Source organism: Acanthisitta chloris, unplaced genomic scaffold, assembly GCF_000695815.1.
Source record: "Acanthisitta chloris isolate BGI_N310 unplaced genomic scaffold, ASM69581v1 scaffold30765, whole genome shotgun sequence".
Classification (NCBI taxonomy): domain Eukaryota; kingdom Metazoa; phylum Chordata; class Aves; order Passeriformes; family Acanthisittidae; genus Acanthisitta; species Acanthisitta chloris.
Genome location: NW_008675018.1, coordinates 55,700 through 82,294, shown reverse-complemented (window position 1 = coordinate 82,294; position 26,595 = coordinate 55,700). Strand labels below are relative to the sequence as shown.

The 26,595-nt window shown below is 42.2% G+C and overlaps 1 protein-coding gene across 1 annotated transcript in view; it reads left to right on the top strand.

Annotated features, from left to right (window-relative positions):
* Positions 1-26,595, top strand: part of GLIS1 (GLIS family zinc finger 1) — a gene marked incomplete at its 5' end in the record, with an annotated part of 107,010 nt that overhangs the window by 50,958 nt on the left and 29,457 nt on the right. Inside the window, 3 exons of the mRNA XM_009075539.1 lie at positions 17,264-17,425; positions 20,980-21,090; positions 24,883-25,015. Coding sequence (XP_009073787.1) covers positions 17,264-17,425; positions 20,980-21,090; positions 24,883-25,015 — 406 coding nt within the window. The remainder of the gene's footprint in view (positions 1-17,263; positions 17,426-20,979; positions 21,091-24,882; positions 25,016-26,595) is intronic.

Sequence of the window (26,595 nt, the reverse complement as noted above, 5' to 3'; positions counted from 1 at the left end):
AGGGTGGCTGAACCACACGGGTTGCTCAGCATTTGTTCTGCTTCCTCTATCTTGCTTTTCTATGCTGCTCTATTTTTCTTGGTGACCCCACAGTGAAAACAAGATGGTGACTGCAGTTGGCTGTTGAGAACCAGACTGTTCATTTGCATAGCTGAAATTTCCTTACACCATGTCTTTCCCTGCTCTCCAACCCAATCAGACATTGGTCTTGTCCTCCCAGAAGTCATCATTCTCTTCTTTGTCCTTCCAAAGCTCATCATTCTCTTCTTTGTCCTTCCAAACCTCCACCAAACTGAGTTCAAATTTTGTCTTGCCTCCAGCTGTTCAGCTAGGAGATGCCACAGAATCCGCAGGGGCATCCTGTTGACCTGCTTGTCAGGCCTTTTAAGCCTTATGTCCTCAGGAGCTCTCTTAGTTTTATTGCTCTCTAGGATCTCCTAATGGTCAAGGAGGAATGTGGTGGCAGCATATCTCAGCTGTCAGAGGATGAGGGATCTTGGTCACCTTCTGGAAGAGCTCTTTGCCTGTGTTTATGAGGAGGGTATCAGTCACCAAGACAACAAGCTGTTTCTTGTCTAAGTGTGGGTGAGAGGCGTCCTCCCAGAATGGCTGGCTAACATGGCTTTGGGGGTCTGTGGTCTTTAAAGCTGTCTGCCACCACGAATGGGTAAGAAAGTAATACAACAGGTACCTAGTGCTACAACAGGTGACAGTGGCCAGGAACAAATGCTTCACAACAGGCATGAAGGCTGGAACAGGCAGATGTGATCACATAGTACTCATCTAAATGTTAGAGAGTGGTGGTAAGCCCAGAAGCAGGAGGCTTAATATCCTTTCCATACTGTTTGTTTGAACTTGGACAGACTTGCTATACATGCATTGGTCCCAAAGCTTTCTAAATGTCATTTGTTTCTATACCAGTACCCCACAGCAGCAAAATTAGTGTTTTGAAGACATTTAGTGCAGAGAGAATGGCCCTGTTGATGTCATATCATGTAATTGGTGAGGTCATGTGTGTATAAAAGTCATGAGAACAGGAAAGACTAGCAGGCCCCACCACTCTTGCCCCTTTTATTTTCCTTGCATACGTTTTCCAACTGCATATTTGCCTGTCTGCTCTTCAGCTTCTCTGTAATTAGGGACTAATTAAAAAGGCACCAGCCTCTAAGATGAAATTTAAAGAGTTCTTGTTTCTTATGCTCACATTTGGCAGTGAGAAAAGAATACAAAAAGCTCACAAGAAGGAATGTGAGGCTTTTTCTCCACAAAAAAACATTGATCTAGGATCATTTGGAGGGAAAGAAGGGCTTCGTCTCTCCATTCCTGCAGGCCTTGGCATTTCCAGGATTGCAACCAGTGGGAGAGGAGTAGGAGGGATCCACAAAACTTCTTCTCCATCCCAAGGGTTAAAAATGAAAAAACAAGTGGAGCAGTGCTAAGCAGAGGCTGTTTTACATGGCCTGCTCTGTGCAAAGCAAGGCATACTCATTCCACCCCAAGGATGACTGTCAGCAGTCATCTCCCTGGTCCATGGCAGCCTGTGCACTAGGTAGTGCCCATTTGGGAAGCTTGGCACTGCCTGCTCCATAGCTGGAAGCTCACCAGCCCAGCTCTGAATTTATGAGCTGTTCTGAAAGGCAGAGGGGAGCTCATGCTACTCTGCTCAGGCCACTGTAGATATGCCCCAAAGACCTCTGTGCCCATTAGACCTCTGTAGAGCAACATGGAAATTCAATGGATTTGTCTTTGCTTTAGTCTCTGGCTACAATTCTTGGTGGTCATCTGGAGAGAGCTTTACGCACCAGCCCAGCTCTGAATTTATGAGCTGTTCTGAAAGGCAGAGGGGAGCTCATGCTACTCTGCTCAGGCCACTGTAGATATGCCCCAAAGACCTCTGTGCCCATTAGACCTCTGTAGAGCAACATGGAAATTCAATGGATTTGTCTTTGCTTTAGTCTCTGGCTACAATTCTTGGTGGTCATCTGGAGAGAGCTTTACGTAGACTCATAGAATGGTTTAGAAGGGGCCGGGATCTAAGAAAGAAGGGCTTTCCTTCTGAGAGCCTCTCCGTCTTTTTCAGCTGCATTCAATGGTAAATAAAAGGTACTATTTCTCCCAGCAAAACTTTCCTCACTGTCCTTAAAATGCATGTTTGTTTGCTATGGAAAGTTGAGGTAGTTTTGGACATTCTTTTGGGGAAGGAGAAAAGGACACAGCTTTAAAAAAATGGTGGTAGCTCTTGGGAAAGTTCAAATCAGTCATTAAATGAAAAAGTTTATTCTCCTTTTCAAAGAATGCATTGTGTTCACAAAGATCACCATGAAATCAAAGCAGGTTTGCTGCAGAACTTGTCTCTTACACAGAAAACTGTCTTTTTTTTCCCACAATTATGAGATGACTGGAGAAGAAATAGAAGAGGAAAGATAGGGATTAAAAAAGACATACTGTAGCTTAATTCAGAGTTCCAAGTCTTTGTTCACATGGAGTATCATTTGCAAAAGTGTGATGGAAGTGTTTATCAGAATTCTGTATGAGTAAATGATGGGCCAAATTGGACCAAAATTTTAGAATAAGAGATCAGCTGTGAAATTCTGATGTGAATGTGCTGGTAGAGTTGGAATAGAAACAACAGAATCTTTTTAGTGTTTAAAAATAGTCATGGAAAGAAAGTGCCCTCCAGAAGAACCACCTAAGACCAACAAAAATGAGCTTTTCCTGTGCAGCTGTACAAAGAGCTAGGCTAGGACTATTCTTACCTGTGGAGTGCACACTCAGTGCAAAGATCTCAAGGTGCTTCAGAGACTTAAAGCTCAGTGAATTAGAGCTCCATACAAGCCAGAGAGACACAAATGCATTTATTTCCACAATTTGTAGATGATTAATGAGTGACAGGGAGGATATGTGTTTAAAGTCTTGCTGTAAGCTTGGTAGTGCAGCATTGTACATACTCAGACTGGAGTTTGCACTGTACATTCCCTGTGCCCTTGAAATAACCTTATTCATCTGCACCTGGAAGTTGTTCTCCACCCACAAAACCCAGTGGGGCTATTTAAAGCCAATTCACAGGTGTCTGAAATTTTACATATAGAGGTGTGAGACTATTTAAACCATATGTGCAGGTGTTTACATTGCAAAGTGCAGGAGCAATTCTGTGCACATCCAATTTAGGTTTCATGTTGAAAGACAGGGCTACCTTAAGGAAGTCCATGAACAGGTGGCAAGGTTGGCAGGTTCCCAACTGCATCAGGAAGGAGATAAGCCATCCTATAAAGAGCTCATTTTTATGCTATATAACATATATGCTGGTTGCTTGTTTGACATTATTTTGGTTTCAAAAATCTAGGAGAATATTTCAAAGCATAAAGGTGCATTAGCTACCTGAAGATGATTACATGTCCAGAATTCTCTCCTGTGTTATGGTTATTGAGCTTCTACTGGAAGGCCTGATGCTCCAGAGCACTGCTTCTGGCTCAGTGGCTTGACACCAGTGACTAATAAGATCAAGATGCTCCAAAAGTATCTCATGAGGCGCTTGTGTTGCAGTCCCTGCACAGTAGGCATTTCAGTACAGTCAGAATACACGAAGGACTAAACTGTGCACAGGAGACGAAGTGATTTGCTTAGCTCACCCAACCACAGAACTTAGTAAAGCACCAAATCTCCCACAGTGGACTACCACGTCACGCCCATTGCATGGAACTTTCCAGCTCAGCACAGCTACCTCTGTTGATGCTGTCAGGCTGCTGGAAGATCCAAAGCGATCCATTAGGTAGATGTACAAGTAGACAGGAGCAGTACAGGGGCTTGGCAAGACACTAGTTGTAGGAATGGCTCCCTGAACCAGGCATGAGCTGTTCACAAATGTAGTGAGGTGTTGATGGCTTCAGAAATGTTATTGCTAGCTGCTGCTTTGTCTAGTGTGAGATGGGAAGTTTTGTAAGTCAGTAACTTCTGGAAAGCTGTGTGGAGCAGAACGCTGAAACAGGACATCGAGAAAGACATCCAGGAGAAAAGTTAGTTCTTCCCTGTAGTTTGTGGTCTTGTCATGTCCTGAACCTGGCAGCCTGAGGAAAGAGAAGCACTCCTTTCTCCTGCCGAGAGTGGACAGGCCTGGTATTCAGGTGTGGTAAGTTCAAGGTTGAAGGCAGTCACATGAGGGCACCAACAGCCACCCAGTTGTGGAGAAGAGTGATTATAGGGAGTTATGACTCTATACACCTCTTTTATCCCAGTTAATCTCTCTAGGAAGTGAGAGGAAGAGAAGTACAAATGCTCAGTTGTGTTAAACACTTGGAGTTTGCACATGGACGATCAGTAGTGGGGACAGAAGCTTTCTTTGGGTTTGGAAATAGGTTTGCAATAGCCTCCTTTGTCCCTGAAACAAATAGCACAGGTCCCACTAGGAGCAGAGGCTTCTCCTTCACCTCAAGGGCAGCTGGGAGAGAGCTCCTGTGTGTTGGCTATATCAAACTTCACCTGAACTGAGCAGCTCCAGCAGCAGCAGCAGCAAGGAGGAACTCAGCATATTCTAAGAGGGGCTGCACAAGGGTTTGAAGTCACCCAGCACCCTCAGCACATCAGCCCTGGGTGCTCTCCAGAGCCAGAAGGTGCAGAGTCAACATGCAAATGTACAGATGAAACATTCAGACCCTGGGAGGTTTGGTTGGGGTGTGGTCCAAGTTCTGCATGTAGTTTTGGGTCATTTCTTCTTGATGTGCCCATGCTTAGCCTCGGACTCCTCATTCTGAGGCCCCAGTGCAGGACTCAGCAGCACATTTCATGATCCAACAGCTGTGCCTGTTGCTTTTTGCAGAGATGGTATCTGGGAGCATCAGGGCTCCAAGAACAGGGATAGGAGGCATAAACAACTTGGAAAACAAAATAAACTCCTGCTATCAGAGTCACAGGGCGAGCTGTCCAACACAACATTGGTCTCTGATTTTATATTTAATTTTAGAAGCTGAAACTAAATGTTTTAATTTTATATTATTCTCAACATAATGCTAATTTGCTCCAGATGTCCATCCAAGCTGAACACTGCCATTTTGCATAGAAAGCATGTGCGTCAGTGATTTATTCCAAATAGCTTCTATTTTACTGCATTTCATTTTATTCTGAATGAAGTACTTAACAACATGTTTCTCTTTAAGAATCTTACTTAATCATATGGATATAATTTCTTCAATTTACGTTTTCAGTTCTTTAGTGTGGTGGCCACAGGGTGTTTCTTAACCTAGGAAGATTAAATGCACATGTTGAAAGCTGCTTATATTTGATTTTGAGGCACTTTCATTTCAAAGTCCTTCACGTTAAGGTACAGAAGTGATTGTGGTTTCCTGCTAGGTTATGGGATGGAGGTATAACTCTCAGGAAAACCTTGCAGATACCTTCTAAATGTTGGATAATCATGCATGACAATAACATAATTTCATTTCTTTCAAAACTGTGGTCTACTGAGTGTTTAAGACTTTTTTTATTGGGGTTCAGATAAAAAAGAGATTTAATTTTCTTGTCATTTCTGGGCTACAGTTCAACATTTCAATTTAAAACCTATTTCCGTTGAGTTCCTTTCCCAGTTTTCCCTCAAAATATTATCTTAGAAAATGTCTTTTATTCAGTTATATTTTTTATTTATTTAGCAGCATATTAAAAATTATGTGAGACAGCTCAATATGAAACCTTTGTTATTCGAATCTGGCTCATTCAGCCATTCCTGTACATGAGCTGCCATTGGTCAAGTATGTCAGGAATGTCCTTTGGCAGTGTCTTCTGGAGCTACGTCATGTGTGTAAGGCAGCTCCTATGAACAGGAGGCTGCTCTGAACCTAGGGACAAAGTCCAGGGAAGATCCTTGTTCTTCTTTCATTTTAAAGCTGACCCTGTGCATGTAGTTTATAGTAAGATGCATCTGCAGTGGGTGTGCAGTCTAAGTGCAATACACCACATTCCTCAGATGTCAGAACCTACTCATCTTCCCTTTTAAAAATCATTTCATCCATATAATCCCTTTTCCTCTGAGGCTTTTAGACGACAGCCTATGACCATAGAATCTAAATTTCATGAGGTCTCATTTGCAAGGCAGGCTATTCCCACCTGAAATGATGTTCCTCCTCCTCATTTGCACCTTCTTTTTGCATTTCTTTTTTAATCTGATCTTCCAATTTTTCAGAACTAACCTTGCTGTTATTCTACAATTGTGTTAGTTTATTACACTGAATTGTTGACACAGCTGGTAGGGAGCTAAGTGCTGTGGTTTCACACAATAAAATTTCAGACAATATGTGTAGCACTTCTTTTTCATACATATCATTTGAAAGCCATATGATTCACCAATATGTGTTATTGTTATCCACCCATGTGGGATACAATCTATTTTAAATTAGTGAAGTGACTTGCTAAACTCCTTGTAAACAATAAGACTGTGGGAAAACATTAAGTGCTATTCAGAAAAGAACATTGCTATACTGCCTTTTATCCAAAGGATCCCACAGTGCCATAGAGAATGGGGGGACCTGGCACTGCTGCCACGCCGTCTGCTCTTCAGCACAGCTCATCCTCACAATAGGCTTTAGAAGGCAACTCCACCACTTACAACTAGAGCAGGGCTTGGTGAAGAGTGTAACTACACACACCAGTGCAGTGACTGGTAAGTCACTGGTAGGGAAGAGTAGCAATAGACGTTGGGGTGGTTGTTAGCAAAATCTTGATTTAAACTCTCCTTTGGAGGCTTAGACTTAGAATCCAGTCCAATCACGTCTCCAGGCTGGCGTTCATCAGCCACTGTACCTGTTGAAGCACATGCACTTAGCTCATGGAAGCATGAGGTGACAGGAGCAAAGCCTCTAGCAGAAGGCAATCATTGTGTTGGATTCACCAGAGAGAGTGAGTTGGTATGGATCATTGCTGTGGCTCAGCTGAAGGACAGTGGTCATTTACAAAGGGCAAGAACAGAATTGGGTTTTGAGTCTCTAAAACACAGTTCTTCCAACAGCACAGTGCCTGACCAAGTCTAGACACTGATTTGCTTTGAGCAAAGCCAGAAAACTGACTCGCTCTAAAACAGGTGAGGTCTTCCAGTCATTTTCCTAGGAATACATGTATCAGATTTTCCTTCATGTAACAAACATGGCCAAGCAAGATGAAGTGCAAACACTGCAAGACTAAAATTAATGACCTAGGGTAAAATGAGGATAAATTCCTTCTTTATAGGCAAGAGAGAGCCTGTTCTCTAAGAAAGAGAAGCTTATCCTTCTCCGTGTTGTTACTCTCTAGCAGTGTCAAGTCACCCTGTGGGATTCTATGTTAGTGTGGCTGGAGTGGGTCTGTGGGTGAAAGAGAGGGTCATGTCTCCTGGGGTTCTGCTTCACAACCAGGACACGAGGGAAAGCAGAATGAAGCAACCAACCCTGCAATGATAACAAGCTCCCACCACATCACAGTCTCTCTTTCCCGGTGGTTCACCAGCAGCTCTTGTAGGGCTCTTTGCCAGAGTTCAGCTTTACACGTGAGGAAGTGTTGGGCATAAATGTACATTTTAGCAGATCCCTTGGATGCCTTGGATTACAGGTTGAACCTCAGTCTTCACTAAGGATAAGCAGATTGTCCCAACATAGCACAAAAAAGGGCAGAAACCTTTTAGAGCATGGAGGGTCCCACTGAGTTGTCTACTCCCTTGCCAAGAAGAACCTCAGAGAAATTTGTATGTCCTTCTTATTGCTTTGTGTGAAGATCAATCCAGTGTTGACAATTTCATGCAGCTTGTCAATTTGCAGGGAAACTTTATTCTTCTGAGCTGATCTTTAAAAATAACAATGTGAGATAAAAGCTCCGTATGTGCTTGTGGAAATGAGCGCAGGTAGACTAAGAGCAGGACAGTATCTTTCAAGGTAAAAAATCCACCCTAAAATGAGAGAAACCCCCAGAAATAAAGCTATGCACTTTGTGGAACAGATTTTGTGAGGAAAACTAATGACCCATGTACAAAAGTTGTATTTGTAACAAAAAAACCTCACATAGGTGGGTGGAGAGTTACCTTGGCGCTAGTTTTCATCTTTGCTAAGAGAGAATTTGGTTGCAATGGACTAGTTTAGTCAGCTGTAGCCAGTGATTTCCAGCTGTAAATCAGATTTCATCCACAGGATCCTCCTCTGTTTGATCTGCCAAAGACACTTTGTAAGCTGTGATGACACGCGACAAGCTATGACTGTAAACATATTTATTTATTGGTCTTGACAGAGGTAGGAGCTGGGTTTTCCAGGATTAAAAAACCCCTGGGAGTCTGGGGGATGAGTGGGAAGTTAGGATGGACACTCACTGTTGCCAGATTACACTGTATTTGTGACACACAGGGTTTGGCACATGCTGGTCTCAGATATTCCTGTGACTGGGGACAGACAGAGCACAGACCTATCCCAGGATGCTCGTGCCTGTGGTGCATTGGAAACTCATCCTGTTCTTGGACACACTGTTGGCATGTTACAAAGGCAGACTGGACTATGTGTGGTTCCTTCTCTTCCTTCACTGGTTCATTAAAGCAAGATAAAATACGAAATACGAGGGAAGTTTTTCATTTTGCTTTTCCATATAAGTGTTTGTTAGTGAATATATTCAGAGTATTTCAATTGCAGTTGATTCTAGTGTCTGATGCCAATATAGCCACTTAAGCTTGTTTGCTTAATTCCTGAATATGTGCATTGTTGTTAGCAAACATTTTTAATTTGCGTGTTTGTCCTGCCTCTCTTCAAATCTCCCATTGGGTTCAGAATGTAAACCAGGGCAGGCAGCTTCTCTGCCATCCTCTTTGCAGATGTCTCTCACAGAACCAGCAGTGAGAAGTGCCCCTGTCCCGGGTACAAAAGGGTTGATGAATTCCCCAGCATTCATGAATGTCTTACGCTGAAAGAGAGCGCTCAACACATTACAGGAACAGCTTACAGAAGCAGGGTGTGTAATTTTTAATAACTGGGATAAAACCCCTCAGTGACATCTTTAAAATATAAATGCCTTTTCTTGTTTCTTTTATTTCTTCCCCCCCTTATTTTGCCTTTTCATCTCTTCTCCTTTCAATTCCATTAAGCTTCATTGTACAATAATGTATCGCAGTGGACTTTTTTCAATTATGTTTTTGATTTTTTCCTCCTTGTTACTATAAAACTCCAGATGTTTTGAGACTTCATGGTTCTCTGGATTATTTTTTCCTTTATTTTAATCTTCTTTTGTAACATGCCACACATGTGGTATTTTGGCCTTTTAAGATGCTATGCTATGCTAATCAGCCAGAAGTTTTGGGGTAGAGATTTTTTTTTCCTTTTGTAATTATTTTTCCTTCTTGCTGTTGTTGTCTCTTTAATTATTTTTCTTTAGTTTATTTCTATTGATTTTTCTTACTCCAACTGGTTAGTCCACATCAATCAGAATGGATTCTCCCATTGTCTTGGGACAATCGTTATCTTAAGCAAATTAATTCTTCACGCCAAACTTGCAAACTCTCATACCTGTAAGTAAATTATGAGCACCTATTCCACATTCTAGGTAGTACAGATCTGTTTGCAGTATAACTGACCTCCCAGGCCAAGAGCACAGACTGTTCTTTAAAGATGTGGCTAAAATGTGGACCAGAATACAAAGATGTAAGTGTGTAAGACAGAACTTCATTTCTGTTTCATCTGAGATAATAGAATCATAGAATCAACCAGGTTGGAAAAGACCTCAAAGTTCATCAAGTCCAACCCTACCATCGTTACTAGACCATGGCACTAAGTGCCACATCCAGTCTCATCTTGAAAACCTCCAGGGATGATGAATCCACCACCTCCCTGGGCAGCCCATTCCAATGCCTGAGCACTCTCTCCGTAAAAAATATCTTCCTAATATCCAACCTAAACCTCCCCTGGCAGAGCTTGAGTCTGTGCCCTCTTGTCCTCCTGCTGGTTGCCTGGGAGAAGAGACCAACCCCCACCTGACTCCAGCCTCCTTTCAGGGAGTTGTAGAGGGTGATAAGGTCTCCCCTGAGCCTCCTCTTCTCCAGGCTGAACAATCCCAGCTCCCTCAGCCTCTCCTCATGGCACTTGTGCTCGAGTCCCTTCACCAGCCTCATTGCTCTTACATTGATGTAATTTACACCTATAAAGGTGTAAATAGGTGATATGTGAGATGTAAACTGGAATGGAAATGTTTCCTTGGAAAGTGAGGGAAGACAGTGACTTACTGATCCAGAGAAATAACTTTTTGAAGCACGTGTAGGAAAAAATATTTTTTGTGTTAAAAAAATCAAAAGAACTGGAGAGAAGCATTTTAATTTTATTTGTGGTTCTTTGCTGGCACAGCTGGAGAGGGTTTTTAATTGATTTTGTTCAATCTTAATTTTGTCCCCAAAACAAACAGATCTGGCTTCAGATATTAGAGCAGCAAATCTTGGATTGTGTGTTGTCCTTTAATTTCAAATAGCTTGTAAGCTATTCAAAAAATCCTAAATAAAGAATAGTTTCCCAATTACATCTGAGGAAAGAAAGGGGCTGACATGGAGTGTCTTCTTTGCTTATTACATGACCCTATGAATTTTGCATTCTGTTCCTTAAAATGTTGCTCCATGCAATGTTATTTTTGCCTGCAAGCCATAATACTGCATTCAGTCCAACTGTAATGAGGTTTCAGAAAATTGTTTGCTTTCCAAATGACATATTTAGCAAAACCTTATGGCAAAATTTGTGGCTGTCATGCTGCTCGTAGTAAGATATCCCCAACTTTCCTGCTTCGTTCTCCTCATATGTTGCAGCAAATAAATGTAAGTACCCCTGTTTTGACAAATGGTTATCCTTCTGCTTGATTAAAGAAGGATTGCTCAAAGGAATTTTAGACTAACAATAGGGTCTTGTGAAAAGGATAGGATGCTCTGATAGTTTCCCAGACATTTGAGGTTTAGCTGGAAGATGTATGGAAAACTGTTTGCTCACTGAAATGCCTGACCTACTGGCACTAGAGGAAATAAATCCATTAATATTTCAGTGCTTGAAACAATGTTCACCCCATTCTTGGCAGATGATAGTTTACAGTTACGTGAGCAAGACTTTGGAGAGCCAAAACATGGCAGTGCTACTTAGGGCCAGGCTGAGACTTGGTGCCTGTCCTGAGGAGCTGATCTGCACTTGGGATGGCAGCACACACCTTGAGAGATGGGCAGCAAAACTCATGTTTAATGCCAGATGGACTCAGGAACACAGGTAAAACTGTCTTTAAAGGAGAAAAGCCAAATCTAGGCTGCCTCTGCAGTCAGGGGAGAGTGGCAGGCAGCGACCGAGCAGGATGCATCACACGGAGCTCTCGTAGCTGCCGTCCTCATGCTGGGCAGACCTGCTGCTCCCCAGGGACTCGAGGAGCCTGAACAACGAGGCTGTTCATGTTTTAGACAGTACAGTGAGAGCAAAGGAATCCCATCTCAGGGGATGCTGGCAGGCAGGTGGTTGGGTTTGGCAGTCAGAGAAGTCTATTTGTGTGTGGAAATCACCTCACGTGCAGAATCAGACCTGGTCGTGCTGAAAGCCTCATGACTTAAATGAGTCTGTTGTTACGTCTTGCATGGGCCATGTCTGCATTCCTTGTGCATCCATAACTCCTGGTGCTGCCAGAGGGGGGTCAGGAATGCAGACTTGGGGGCTTATAAATTGAAATAAAAGAGACAGCCCAAAGTCTTGTTTAATTCAGTGACATACACTGATCAGACACCTCCTCCAGCATTTTCAGTGGATTAGTGTTTCCCAGTTTCATGGTAATTAGGAAATATGCAACCTAACAGCATAGAGAAAAATAAACTACTGGTCTACAGTTGATGTCAAATGCTTGGCCACCATTACCCTAAACCCCAACAATGTGAAGGATGTATTGCATATAGACTGTGGCTTACTTTTCTGGGTTTTCCTTTTTCCTGTTCTGAACCTTTTTACCTTTTCTTCTCTTACACACCAGCAGCTGTACAACAGTCTGGCTAAAGGCCTAAATGCCTTTTTGAAAGACAAATAATGAAAAGTGCAAGCAATTTCCCCCAGCACTCAAATGAAATTGCTTGTAGAAAGTGTCACTTTGCAAACATACATTGTTCCGACTTCAGAAGTAAAACCCAACCCAGGAAATGGCAGGTCCTGTTCTTTTACAGGTATCTTCCTTATTTTTTGTTACCACAAAGGGGAAAAAAACCCCTGCTTCTGACCATGAAAATCTGTAAATTTGAATCTGGCTAAATGAATTGGGTTTCTTTAGGATGTTGAAAACTCATTTCTATGGGTTGTTTTTTTATGTACACAACTTGTTCTGTGGAGTTTAATAAATCTTGCATGAGTTACATTACTCATGTGGAACTATATGCAGGATCTGGGCTTCATATTGTAGCTACAACAGTGAATTAAACATTCATTCAATCAGGAGTTAGCTAGACAAACAAAGCACCAAAACAGATAGTTTGATTCTGGTGTTGAGTAGATCAACTCATATGTTTAAGTTCCTGACTTTCCTAACAGTTTGGAGCCCCTGGTGCTTCCAGCCATGTCCCAGCCATCAGCCCCAGTGTGCTGTGAAACATTGATGCTATTTAGGGAGTGGTATGACTATTTCCTCCCCTCCAGAAGGGACACACAGCCTCACAGGATCCTTTTTCTCATAACATGTTTTTCAATAAAATTTTCCCAATTTTGTAATCAGTTGGGAAGAAAGAACATTTCACAATGTTCGTAAGGCCTGTGGATGTTTTGACCAGACATCAGATTTCCTATTGATAGTATTAAATGCTTTGGAATGAAATGTTTTGGGTTTTCCATCTGTAGGCTGTCTGAGATGTCAGCAGCCTCTTTCCCTTTTAGGTCTATAAATAAAAGGCAGCTTGTTTAACTGATCTTGCAGCACAGAGCAGAGGTGTATATTAATGAGCTCGCTCTAATGGCACACTGGACCTATTTAGCACCACGACTGTGAAGGCTTCTCTTTTTCAGTCATAACTCATTTCCTAAGAAAATGTCAGTTATTGCTTCACCCTATGGTCTGAGCTGGTTAGTTTATAGTTTATTTCTTCTGATCTGTACCACTGACAGATATTCTAGACGTGACCATGATTAAATATGCTTATGAAATGGTAAACATTTGATAATGTAAACCCTCTTGGGAACATGCTGTTATTTCTGCATGGCAACATTCTCAGGTGCATTCAAAGTATAATCTGGAAGCAAAGAAAAAACATTTTAAGCAATTCCAGTTATTAGATTAAGCTGTTTTGTTAGGAAAATTGTGATGTGTTTAGATCACTGTGGGATAATTCAGTGTTTTCATAAATATGCCTTTTAAGTGCATGATACTGCAGCAGCTACACTCCAGTGAGATGTTAGTGTAAAATAAAGATAACATATGTATTTCCATATGGTAGTGAACCAACTTAGTCCCAGAGATTTATACAAGGTATTTTTCCTGGTAGAAGCCCTATTCTAAATGCAGCAGGAGTTACAAAATTGGATGACTACATCATGCTCTGTCCTGTAGTCCTGTGGCATTGTTTTGTGTGCAGCATAGCAGTGTCCAAAGCACACATTTATGATCTCACTGTAAAGACAAAAGTAGTAATTGCAGTATAATTATTACTTTTATTGATGAACTTGTTTAAGAGCTCTGTTGACATTTACAGACGTTGAGGATCATGCAGCATTTGTTAACAGCTATCCCACGCGTCAAACATCAACAAAATGTTTGAGATTGTAGGATTAAGCAGTGACAGATTGGGGCCAGATGTCTGGGAGATACCCTAAGTGGCCTTCTCAATTGATAAAGTAGCTCTTAGCATCCTGTAGCCTTTTTGAAATTGAATGTTTATTCGTTGTACTCGAAGCTGAGACACTTGTGGGATGGGTGGATCTTCGTGGAGGTTATTGTGAGGATAAGGTATGAATGAGGAATTGGTTGGATGGTTGCATCCAGAGGATAGTGGTGAATGACTCAAAGTTCAGATGGACACCAGAGACAAGTGATATCCCATACTGGAACAGGCCTGTTTAATATCTTCATTAGAGACATGGACAGTGGGACCGAGTGTAGTCTCAACAATTTGCAGGTGACACCAAGCTGAGTGGTGCAGTTGACACACCTGAAGGACAGGATGGCATCTAGAGGGACCTGGACAAGCTTGAGAAGTGGCCCATGGGAATCTCATGAGTTTCAACAAGGCCAAGTCCAGGGTCCTACACGTGGTCAGAGCAACCCCTGGTATCAAGACAGGCTGGGGATGAAGGGGCACAAAAGTGCCCAAAGGGGTGGAACACCTGTGAAGAAAGGCTGAGAGTTGGGTTATTCAGCCTGGAGAAGACCCTGGGGAGACCTCAGAGCAGTCTCTCAGTACTTTGAGGGGCTTACTAAGGGGACTTACAAGAGAACTTAAAGGGATATTAGTTCAAAGGGGATACAACACTGTGGGCACACTAATCAAAGTAGACTATGGAGAGGAGGAAGCTTGGGAACAAAGAGGGAACAAGTGATCTTTAAGACCTCAGAACATTCACTCCATTTGCCAGAGGTTGGATTTATGGAATATCCTATGAGAACTATGGTTTTGCTAAACTCTGCTTTATTTTTCGTGGACTTCAGCATGTTTGCACATTTCAGATTGCTCTGTTCCGAATACTTTTCAGATTTTTAATGGTGATTAAGAAGAAAGTTTGTTTCTTTTTAAGCCTTGATAGTTTGGTCACTTCCAAAAGTCCTCTACTTCCTTGTACCAGCTCAAGTGTTCAGAAGTGGGTTGTGGCCAAACAAAACTTCTGAAGACATAGACTGCATGTCTCCAGGTGACTCTGTGGATCTCTCACGATAGCTGTGATGGGGAAAGATGGAAATATATATACATATCAGATAGTTGTCTGCACACATAGACCCAATATGTCATTCAGATGGATCAAATATCTGCTCAAGGCAGTAAAATATTTAGGGCAGTAAAAGCCCTAATGCATGAGTGTCTGGGAAAGGCCATGGGTGGGTTTCTGTGTGTCAGAGTGCATCGGTATGTTTAATCTGTAGTGTGCAGAGTTGATCTGCATCGAATGACAGGACACAGCCTGCAAAATGAATTGCTGGCTGGAGAATCCAGATCTCTGTGTCTCCAGAGTCACTCTGCTGAGGTACTTAAAACACAGTGGTCTGAGCAGGATGTGGTGAACCTTTCTCCATCAGTAGTTTGAATTGCTTTTGGCAGGCACCAGGAGATCAGGTGTCTCCAGGTTACACCATCTTTGAGACTGTCTGCATCTGCTCTCCCTTCCCATCCCCCCTGCCTGCAATACTGGGTGCAACAATTGAGTCAGGTTGCATGCACTGATGTATGTAAGAGGTGTGTGTGTGTGACAAATCAAAGGGATTGGCAAGATGGTAATTTCTGTGATGCCATCTGAGGAACCACAGGTTCCTGGAAAGCTGCTGAACAAAATCTTGAGTCAGCAGAAGGAGGTGACAAAACACTAATTTTGTGAGGGTCGGGATTTCACTTTTCATGAGCAAAAATCGTACAAAAAACTATGGCTTCCAGAAACAGTAGTTGGAGAAGGTTGCCCAGGAGGTTGTGGATCCCCCATCCCTGGAAGTGCTCAAGGCCAGGTTGGATGGGCCTTGGAGCAACCTGGTCTAGTGGAAGGTGTCTCTGCCCATGGCAGGGGGTTGGAAATAGGTGATCTTGAAGGTCCTTTCCTTCTTCCGGAACTGTTGTTAGTGTTGATATGAAGGTGAGTTGGATTGTGTTTCTCAAATACATTCATTCAGATCTTGAATCATTGAGGAACCAGGTTTTATCTGCATTATACACAAGATCTGCAGTGCCATAAAACAGACTACATGCATTCCATGATGGGAGTATTGTGCATTTAAATATCTGAACACACATGTGAGTATCTGAGTGCATTTTATGGGTTTGCAGGTGCATGAATCATAGAATCATAGAATCAGCCAGGTTAGAAAAGACCTCAAAGATCATCAAGTCCAACCCTACTGTGGTTACTAGACCATGGCACTAAGTGCCACATCCAGTCTCATCTTGAAAACCTCCAGGGATGGTGAATCCACTACCTCCCTGGGCAGCCCATTCCAATGCCTGATTACTCTTTCCATTAAAAATCTCTTTCTAATATCCAACCTAAACCTCCCCTGGCAGAGCTTGAGTCTGTGCCCTCTTGTCCTCCTGCTGGTTGCCTGGGAGAAGAGACCAACCCCCTTTTTTTCAGGGAATTTTAGAGGGTGATAAGGTCTCCCCTGAGCCTCCTCTTCTCCAGGCTAAACAACTCCAACTCCCTCAGCCTCTCCTCATAGTACTTGTGCTCGAGTCCCTTCACCAGCCTCATTGCTCTTCTCTTGACCTGCTCCAGCACTTCAATATCCTTCCTGAACTGAGGGGCCCAGAGCTATACACAGTATATGTGCATACACTTGTGTTTGTGCTCACCTGAGAGAGTTCCCAAAGCCCATCCTAGAGTCAGTGCCTCCACTGCAGTGGCCTATTGCCTGTACCATTGAACTTAGCAGTGAGTGATGCAAAACACCCTTCCCTTGGCCTAGTAGCTGGAAATTTTCCTTATTTATTTATTCAGATTTAATTTGAAACAGTGACTTTTGTTATGCAGCGTTTTATTACTGAGCTGCCTAATGGAACGGGTGCTTAAGAAATCAGAATTGCTCAGGTTACTGGTTGTATAAATGCTGAGAACAGATCTGCATGATACAGCTAGTAAAGAAAGGGGTGCAGAATAACAGCAGAGTTCCTTTGGATCGATCTCCAAATGGATCAGGTCTTCCTGTAATAGCCCATGCTCGTCTGCTCCTGTGTATAGTATTTCAGACACCTGAAACCAGGTTCTAACTTGCCACAAATAGCTTCTCTTGCTCTCTGTCTGTAGCCGCTAATTGTTATTGCCCACAGTGGTTCCTGTGCCAATTAACATCTCAGAGGACTCATCAGAACACTTATTCCTTCTTTAAATTTTCTAATCTGACACTGTCTTTAGGCATTTGGTGCTTCAGACAGGAGGTGTGAGATATTTATAACCCTGTGTTATTACTGAGCTACACACCATATCTTCGGTGACAGATTAAATGAACAGCACAAAATGTTGTGTTTCATCCATAAATTTCAACAGATGTTTGAATGTTGGTTGATTTATTGCATGTCCAACTTGGATCTTACACTGTTCTCATTGTGGCTGAACGTGGTTTATTTAATAGCGCTTTACAACGGCTTTTTATGACATTTTTTCAGTTTGAAGGGTGCAACAAGGCATTTTCTAGGCTTGAGAACCTCAAGATTCACCTCCGGAGTCATACTGGGGAGAAGCCATACCTGTGTCAGCATCCTGGCTGCCAGAAAGCTTTCAGCAACTCCAGCGACCGGGCGAAGCATCAGCGAACGCACTTGGATACCGTAAGCATGATTCCATACTGGGAGTTGCACTGAGCTTTCCAATGGTCCTTGCACACAATTGGTTCTGCAGCTGGAGGAGGACTTTGCCTTTCATGAGGAGAGTGTGAAAACTCAGCTATAAGCAACTGTATTTTGTTTTGAATTGTATGTGCTTTGATCCCAGAAAGGCAAATTCAGCTGTCTTACTCATGCTGAGGAGTAAGTTACTCAGGAATAAGTTACTCAGCAAACCCTCCCATTGTTCTTGTTCCTGTAAGAGGAGGCAGCAGCACGATAAGGTATAATGTGAGTGAAAGTTGAGTCATTGCTGCTGCACTAAATGTGTGTCACTGTCTTGCTTCCTGTCCTGTGTTGCTTCAATGAATGTTCTGAATGAATGCAAAAGCAGCTCAGACCCCTCAGTGGAAGGTAAATGCACCTCAGGTTTGGAAGTAGATCTGTAAAGGTGAAGATACATCTGTCTTACAACTCCATGAAATTTACTAAATACTCACCATCAGAATAAAGTGTTTATTCTGCACAGTTGGTAGATTCTGGCTCAACTCTACAAGTCTTCTCACTTGTCTCACAGAGAAGATGGGAGCCTGTCTAGTGTCTTAAGCTCCACTGAAATGAAATCACCATGTTATAGGGAAGGAAAGTAATGAGACAGCTTTGCAGACCAGTCAGGTCCTGAGCATAAAGCTTTTAAAGAATAACAGAGTTGTTCCTTTGTCTTTTTTGAAGAAGTGAGTATATGCTGCAACGTTTGGCCAAGTGTTTATGGGGCAGAACTTCTGAGTTTAATTGATATTTACTTTTTAAGCAGTTACACATTTCAGACAGTGCAGCATTAAGGAATGTCTAATGTACATTATGCCTTGCAAAAACAAACAAGTAAGAGAAGCGAGTCAGTCACATTTTCCAAACCAAGGCACACTTACAATAACAGTGTTTTATTTACTTGAGAGTCAACCTGAGATATTTGAATTTATAATTAGTTCTCAAATGTGTCTCTTTTGAAAGTGAAGTTTTTGAATTTAAGAGCATGAATCAAATCGAATTTTTATTAGCCAAAGTTACAAATGCAATGCCATTTATTGGTTTTGAGAGAGAACTCAAATGGTTATTAAAGTGAGCAAAATTTCTTTGTATCTGTTATCTGTGCAATATTGAAGACAAATGTCTTAACTCTCTACTTTTTTTTCTTCTCCCTTTATCTGTCTTTATTATCTGAAATGCTCATAAATCAGGAAAAAGGTACAGTAATTTTTTTCTACTAACTTCTTTAAATATCTAAAACCATCCTCCATGCTATTCTGTCACAGGTTCTTTGTTTCTGTAGTCCTACACACAGTAACTAACTTGCACTTACCTGGTTTGATTGAAATCCTGTGGTTTAGCTCAGTGTATTCTGTGCTTGTGTGAATGTGAAAAACAGCAGAGCTACAGGATGGTGCTGCTGCAAGACCTGCACATTGCAGTGGACAAAACAACTGCCTGGAATGTCAAAGCAAAGAGCCATGAACCTTTGTAAGAGTAGTCACATTTTCATCTAGTTTCCCTATCACTAAGTTGAAAGATTTTATCACTGTTTTTGGATGACGCCAATGGTTTGAAAAATACTCTGCTAGTTTTTCGGCTAAGGGATTTGTTGAAGTTTTCCATAGTTTTTCCTCAGGTGTCAGTTCCAGATACTCTAAATAAATCTCCCTTGCCCTGTAACTTTCTGGGTAGGTGCTGTGTTAGCCTGTAAGGTCATGAATTGGTGAATGATTCTATTATTCCTTCAGAAATTTCCTGCTGGCTGGACAGAGCAGCAAAACTTATCCTCTGGAGGTACTCACAAAGAAAGGGGGTTTATATGGGCTGCTTATTCCTTATTGAGTGCATTTGGAATTGGTTTTAAAGCTTCTCAATGTAGGTCACTCCATCATTTATCTTCTCTAAAAGAAGAACCTGTAAATCATTTCACTTACTGGTGTATGCTAGTTTGATTGAATCTCTACTAAATCATCTGGAAGGAGATCCTTCTCCTAGGCAGAAGCAGAACAAAGGGAACCAGTCTGTCCTTGTGGCAAAAAGGGCATGTCAGCACTCCTCCAGGAGCAGAGCAACTGGTTTAAAGGACCTCATAGTCACTTCTTCCAAAATTGGTGGGGTTTTTTTCCCATCTGTGCATCCTCTTTCTGAAACCAAGGGGATTAAAGAATGTGACACCAAGGTCATGGCAAACTAGTTTTCTATCTTTGAGAGGACTCCAAAAGGATTTACTAGTCCTAGTGAGAAGGCTGAGGTAATGTTGATAAATGAGGAGGAAAAAAAAAAGGGAAAAAAGAATGTTCTGTTGAAGTTTAAAGCTTTGTGAGCTGTGCCATGCAGTACTATCTTGTTGGTACCTAAGAGTGGTTACTTAATAAGAAGTGCCAGAGTCCCTTTGCTCACCTCGGCAATTGAACCTCCGTTTGGAGTTTGGACTGGAGTATGAGCATCCGGAGTGCTCAAATGTTAGTGTTTAATGCAAGTTGTTTGGTTAGGAGTTATGAAAAGAAAGACATCACTGTTGTTATTCAAAAGAGAAACAAGGTATGAAGGAAACCAAATGCATGCTATGCCCCAAGCTTTGCTCTGCTGCATATCATAGGATCACAGAATCATTAAGGTTGGAAAAGACCTCTAAGATCATTGAGTCCAATGGTTAACCCAGCACCACTGTGTTCACCTCTAAACTGTGTCCCCAAGTCCACATGCCCTTTGAACACTTCCAAGGATGGTGATTCTACCAGTTGCCTGGGCAGTCTGTTCCCATGCCTGACCACCCTTTTAGTGAAGAAATTGTTCTAATATCCAATCTAAACCTCCCCTGAGAAAACTTGAGGCTCTTTCCTCTTGTCCTGTCACTTGTTAAAAGGGAGAAGAGACTGATCTCCCCCACCTGGCTACAACCTCCTGTCAGGGAGTTGTAGACAGTGCAAAGGTCCTCCCTGAGTCTCCTTTTCTCCAGGCTGAGCCCCTCCAGCTCCTTCAGCTACTTCTCATCAGACTTGTGCTCCACCAGCTTTGTGGCCCTTCTCTGGATGTGCTCCAGTCCCTCAATGTCTTTCTTGTCATGAGGGTCCCAGAACTGCACACAGGATTTGCAGTGCCTCACCCATGCTGAGCAGTTGTTGTCAAAACTGTGTAAATCAGAACTGAAAACCAGAACTTCTATCTTTATAATTATACTGGGTGATCTCCTGATAATTTTCTTTATGGTAAAGCCTAGAGAAAAAAGTACTGCTCTCAAAACCCATCCAGTTACATCTCATTAGCATTTACTTCAGGCCAGTAATCTATATCCAACATGCCAGAGCATAGATGTGTCGGGTGCTCTCAGTGCTTGCATGGAGTGTAGAATCAGAGCTGTCAACGCGGCTCTTTGGTTGCATCGTGCCTGGCTGGTGTGCAGAGAGAGACAGAGCAAACAGCTCAGGCTTAACTCTGTGTGCCATGGAACTGGCTGTCTTTCAGCAATGTGTGCTGAGTGTAGAGATGCAAAGGAACATGACATCTCTCCCCTTTCCTCCTGTTGACAGAAACCCTACGCCTGCCAGATTCCTGGCTGCTCCAAACGCTACACCGACCCCAGCTCTCTGCGCAAGCACGTCAAAGCTCACTCAGCCAAAGAGCAACAGGTGCGTAAGAAGGTAAGAGCCACCAGGCAAAAAGTGACACATCTCCAGCTCTCCTTGATACAGTTATTTTTAATCTACCTTTAATTTATATATTTTCAAATCAGAGTAGTTCTGCAAGATCACTAGAGGAAAACTTAAGTGGAGCTAATTTTCCTGTTGATTTTTAATCACTGTTGTCAACCAGGTCACCTTATACTTTTTTGCACTTTCAGGGCTACCACCCTCTAAGTTTGGTTTGCCCCACTCTCTCCAGACATTCCTTTCCTGTTCATCTTTCATACACAAGCCCAAACTCTGCTGTCATTCACATAAAAAGTTCATGCATTGAGTCTCTGCAATCAGCTAGTAAATACATGTTGGCAGATCATCTAAAACACAAATGAAACTAAGCCAGGAGACTATGGAAATGTAGGAAAGGAGCACTTGTAATAGATGAGAATGAACCCCCCTACTTTTCCCACCACATCTGTAATTTAAATGCATTTATAAATCATTCCAAACCCAAACTGCTAGTTATGTTTTCACTAGTATTAGATTCAAATAAGTATTTTTGGTTTCTGTGGGCTAAATCCTAAGTTGATTATTAAATGGGGATGCTTATGGGCACCAGTCCAGCATCAGAGACTTGTTTATTACACATTTGTACACACAGTTTGGATAATGATGCCTGGGATCCCACAGAACTGATCTGGGACAGCACAGACTGTGGGCATACTCCAGGCCCAGGAGGGGCAGGGAATGCTGCTAAGGGAATGCCTTAGTGAGCAACTGCAGTTAGTTCAGTAGGCAGCAAGGACATTTTCTCCCCCAGTGCCTCACCACTGCCAAGAGCAGTGAGACAACAAGGCATGATTAAAGGATGGAGGGCAGAGCAGAAGTGACAGCCTGGCAGGATAGAGCTAGGGAGCAGCTAGTTTGGAAAAATGTCAAAGGTAAGAAGTAGAAGCACTGGAGAGCAAAGAGAGGAACATGTGGAGAGGAGAGACGATAGGAGAACACAGGTGATCTCTGCTGTGGAATCCGGGGTGAGCTATGGAGGGGTGAGAAGGATGTGAAAAAGCTCTAATTCTCCTGCTTGAATGATTTGTCTCTGTGTCAGCCATGACCCCTGCCTTACATCCCTTCCCTCCTGCTGCTCCTCTTCCACAGATTTCACCAGTTTGAACTTAGGGTCCCCTTTCCCAGGACAGCTCTCTGTCCCCTAAATCTTCCCATAACCCTTCTCTGCATCAGATGTGTCCAGCATGAATAATAGTTCCCAGGACATCAGTGACCAGAGCTGTGCACACTATTTCAGATAGTCATGAAACACTTGTTACATGCTGAGCTTTGTGCCTGGGATGACACTGTTCATGCCCAGCACCCTCCAGGTGTCCATGGAATCAAGTCTGTTCTCTCTGTACATATCAGCTCCAGTCAGAACTTTTATTTAGCTGGACTGGAAAAACTGCCTAGTTTTCAATCCCAATTTTGCATTACCAGGCCATGTGGTTTACCTACAGCTCTTTACTTCAGCAGGTTCCACAGGATGTGCTGTGCACGTGTGTCCCACACCACAGGTCACAACATTCCCAACACTTCCCTAGATTAACCTTTAGGTCATAGTGAGAATAAGAGTCAGAATGCCGTGGCAGTAACTGATTAATTTTATCTAATTAATTCTATGTAATAAGGGTAAGAGTCAGAAAGCTGTAGTAGTAATTGGCCACAGAAAGAGGTTGGCTGTGGCAACAGAGTCTTTTGTGACAGCAAGATCTTTGCTACAGGAAGATTTTGTTATATGAAATTCTCAGCAGATAGTGGAAAGCAACAGTGCTCCCTGTTCCAAAGAACAGAACTTCCACATTTTCCCTTCCTGTGGTTGCTGGCATACTTCTAGGAGGACGAGACTTATTTCCTAATACCAAACCTGGGTATCATTTGTTCAGCTCTCTGTACTGGGCTGAATGCATTAACGTGTTACCATCCCTTACATCTGCACAAAGGGACAGTCCCCACTGTCACATCCTGTCACCTGCTTAGGCCTAGTTCAGGAAAGTGGAAAAAAAACCCCTAAATCCAAACTTTGCATTAAGGGGCACAAAGTGCTTCCTGCATCAGCAGTAGGAGGCCTTAAGCACAGTGTCAACCCAGGGCCAATTTGGTACACACCAACTGCAAAATCAGTACCAAGATGTCAAATATCCAGGGTTTCATATTGCTTAATCTCCTGGCTTGAGGAATTTTCCTGTGTGCATTACATACCCTCCTATTGACTTATCCAATCTGTCTCAAAATAATGTTAGCTTCTTGCCTCCCACACCTTATTTGGTAGACCAGTCTAAATCTGCACTTCTCAGTGGTTTGAAATCACCTTCAGACTTCCCATCTCATTTATCTATGATAACTTTATGAATACTTGACCCTGTGTCTTTTTTCCTCAAACTTAACAGGCACTGGGAAAAGCAGCAGATTTAAAGTGCATTTTGGTCAGGCTCTCTTAAAAGGGATCAAAGCAAATCTGGCTCATAAAGAAATAGGAACTCCCCCAAAATATTTCAATTAAATGTACTATAGGAAAAAACCCCAACACCTTTCACAACTAAGTAAATCTCAGTGTTACTGAACAGTCTCCTTTGGATTTCAGATTTAGGGAAAAAGTGGAAAAGACTCACCTGCTCCGTTTTCATTATAACTCAGCAAAATCTGTTGGTATCAGCTTCCCAGGAGTTCTGAGTGGAGATGACTTAACCAATAAAGAAAAATTAACAGGCTGTTCTGCCAACATGTCTTGGTTAAGATATGCTACCAAAATGTGCCATCTCTGATACAAAATAAAATGCCTTAATTTAGGCTTGTATCAAAGGAATCCTGAGCATTTAGTTCACATCTTAGAGGATTACTGCAGTGGTGATATTTGGTTGTTCTGAAAGGCTTTACAAGAGCGAAATAGGAGAAAGTTAGCTGTTAATTTGGTAGTAGTTTAATTGGGTGCAGATGCACTTTGTGATCCAAATGTCAGATGTTTATCTTGAGCCCAGAAATGGCTGTAGAGCAGAATTCTAAATAGGTTTGCCTGGGCCCTTTATTTAGAACCAGCAAGCCCAGGGGAGATCGGTATGTGGAGCTGTAAGGACAATAACTATTTATTAATGGCTATAGAATCCGATGGCTGTTTGTGTAACGCGAGCACTCTGTTATGACAAAAGCTTGGCAGCATCAGCATGTTTGAAAGAGAATTAGAAATGCTTTTCTTTCTTAATTCTCCTCTCCTGCTGTTTTTAATATGATCGACATTGTGGTTTTCAAGAGTTTTGCTTCAGACACTTCTGCCAGAGCTTTAATTTTCATGGAGCACAGCTGACACATCCGTGATACCTCTTACACATTACTGACAGTGCCTCATTCCACCAGTCCTAATCTGATAAGCACAAATGCTTTCCTTTCCCTATCGAATGTCTTTCCAAGTGTCACAGTTACAAGGTGATGCAATCCTTCTGCCACAGAACCCAAGAAACTACAGAAAGCCTGAAAATGTGCAGCTCAATTACTCAAGAAGGTTTGAAGAAACACAGGGTACATTATTTTCCAAAGCTAATTGTTGTTGATTTAAGATTAACAACTTAACTTGTGCACTTCAAAAACCCACAATTCTCTCTAATTAAAAATACCAAGTACTAGATACATCTTTAATTACACCAAGTTCCTAAGAATGACATTCTTTCCTTCTATATATAATCTTTAAGGGATAGAGACATATGAATTTAATTAGAAATAATCTGATTTGCTTTGAAATAAAATGTTTGTTTTATCCTCCTCTTGTAGCTAAATTCCTGTACCGATATCGAACAAGACGTACTAAGTGAATGTTTGGCTATACAACAACTCCACACGTCTTCACAGCACATTCTGGATGGGAAGTGTGGCAGATCTGTAGGTCATCATGATTTAATTACAGGTAAGAATACTTCTAGGAAGTATGGTGCTGAATATGTCATACAACAGAGGATTTTAGACCAGAAAAGCTTATGGATCTGATTCGTCATCGTGAAAGGTGAAAGAAACTTCAAACCAGCAAATAAGATGAAATAATTTCGTGAGTTGTTTCTCAGAGGTTGCCAAATAGCAACTATTAATTTCACATGAAGGGAGCAGCAGCCCTGCTCAAAGTCTGTCTCCATCCACTTGTCTTCTTCTGTGAGTTTGCCTTGGCCTGGGCTGTGTGCAGGTGCCTGAGCTGTGCTAACACCAAGTGAGTCTCTCACACAGATGGGGAAATGAGCAGGAAGGTTTTCCAGCTCTTCAGGAGCTGCAGAAATGTTGATGAGGCTGTGTGCTGTCCTGCACTGTGGGATTATGACAAATAATATGGTGATGTATGAATGGGGAAAAAGCTTGAATACGAAATGTCAAATGGGTTGTTTTAATTATATTTTGTAGTATTTTTTCATTCCTTCTTGTCTGTCTTTGCTTGCTTTCTTGTGGTTTGAACAAGAGCCTTCAGGGGCCTGAGACTGTTCTGTACATTTTATAGGAAGAGAAAAAGATGCTTCTGTTCCCTTCTGTGGAAAATAAGATCTAGATTCACAAATTTTTAACCCCAGCAGAGGATCCTGAGTCAGGGATGTGGCAATCTCAGGTTCTGTGTTTATCCAGAAGACAGAAGGAGGAACTCCCAAGGACCAGCAGTGTAATTGTCATCTGCTTTATTTAGGCAAGAATCTCCTGCCTTTTTTTAATTACTCCAAACCTCAAAAATAAAAACAAAGAATGTATCCTGCCTGACACCTTCTCTTCTCCTTTCTAGTTCGAGTTGCACTAAAATGATGGAATGTGACTGGTGAACAGAATGAAGGAGAAAGGGAAATACCCCATCATTCCAACACAGTTCCCCTGGGAGTCAGGGCTTTATATGTGGCTCTTCAAAAAGTGGCAGAAAACTAGAGAGACTTGGGGGATTATTTCCATTCTCTGCCTGTGTCACCTGCACTGTTAAGGTCTGTGAGGGCAGCACATGTTCTCTGCTCTCCCCTTGACAGTCCAGTGTGTCTGCAGCATGGCTTGGCCTCTTGCTGCCAGAGAGGACAGGAGAGACCAGGGACATCCCTCAGAACAGGCTGCACTAAGGAACCTCCAAAATAGCCTCAGATTTCAAGTGACAACAATAAAACATGAAAAGAGAGTGATTATCTTACATATAAACAGACCATCCCTAACCTCTTAGTGTCATTTCTGAGAAACTCTAGTGAAATTAAAGATTTTATCTGTCCTTAACTCTGGCTGTATCTGATAGGATTTCTGTGCTGAATATATCAATCTATCACCAGGATGTTGTAAAAAACTTGTAAATCTTCCCTGATACTTCCATTGGGTCACTCCATATGAGACCCCATCACATGCAGAGTGCCAGGGAAAATAAATCAGGATTTGAAAGGCTGTTTCACAGTGAAACAGAAGTTGCTTCGTACTGTGTGTAGTACAGCTCCACAGGCAAAACTGTTCCTCTGTCATTATTTAGGGCATATAAGCACTGATCCT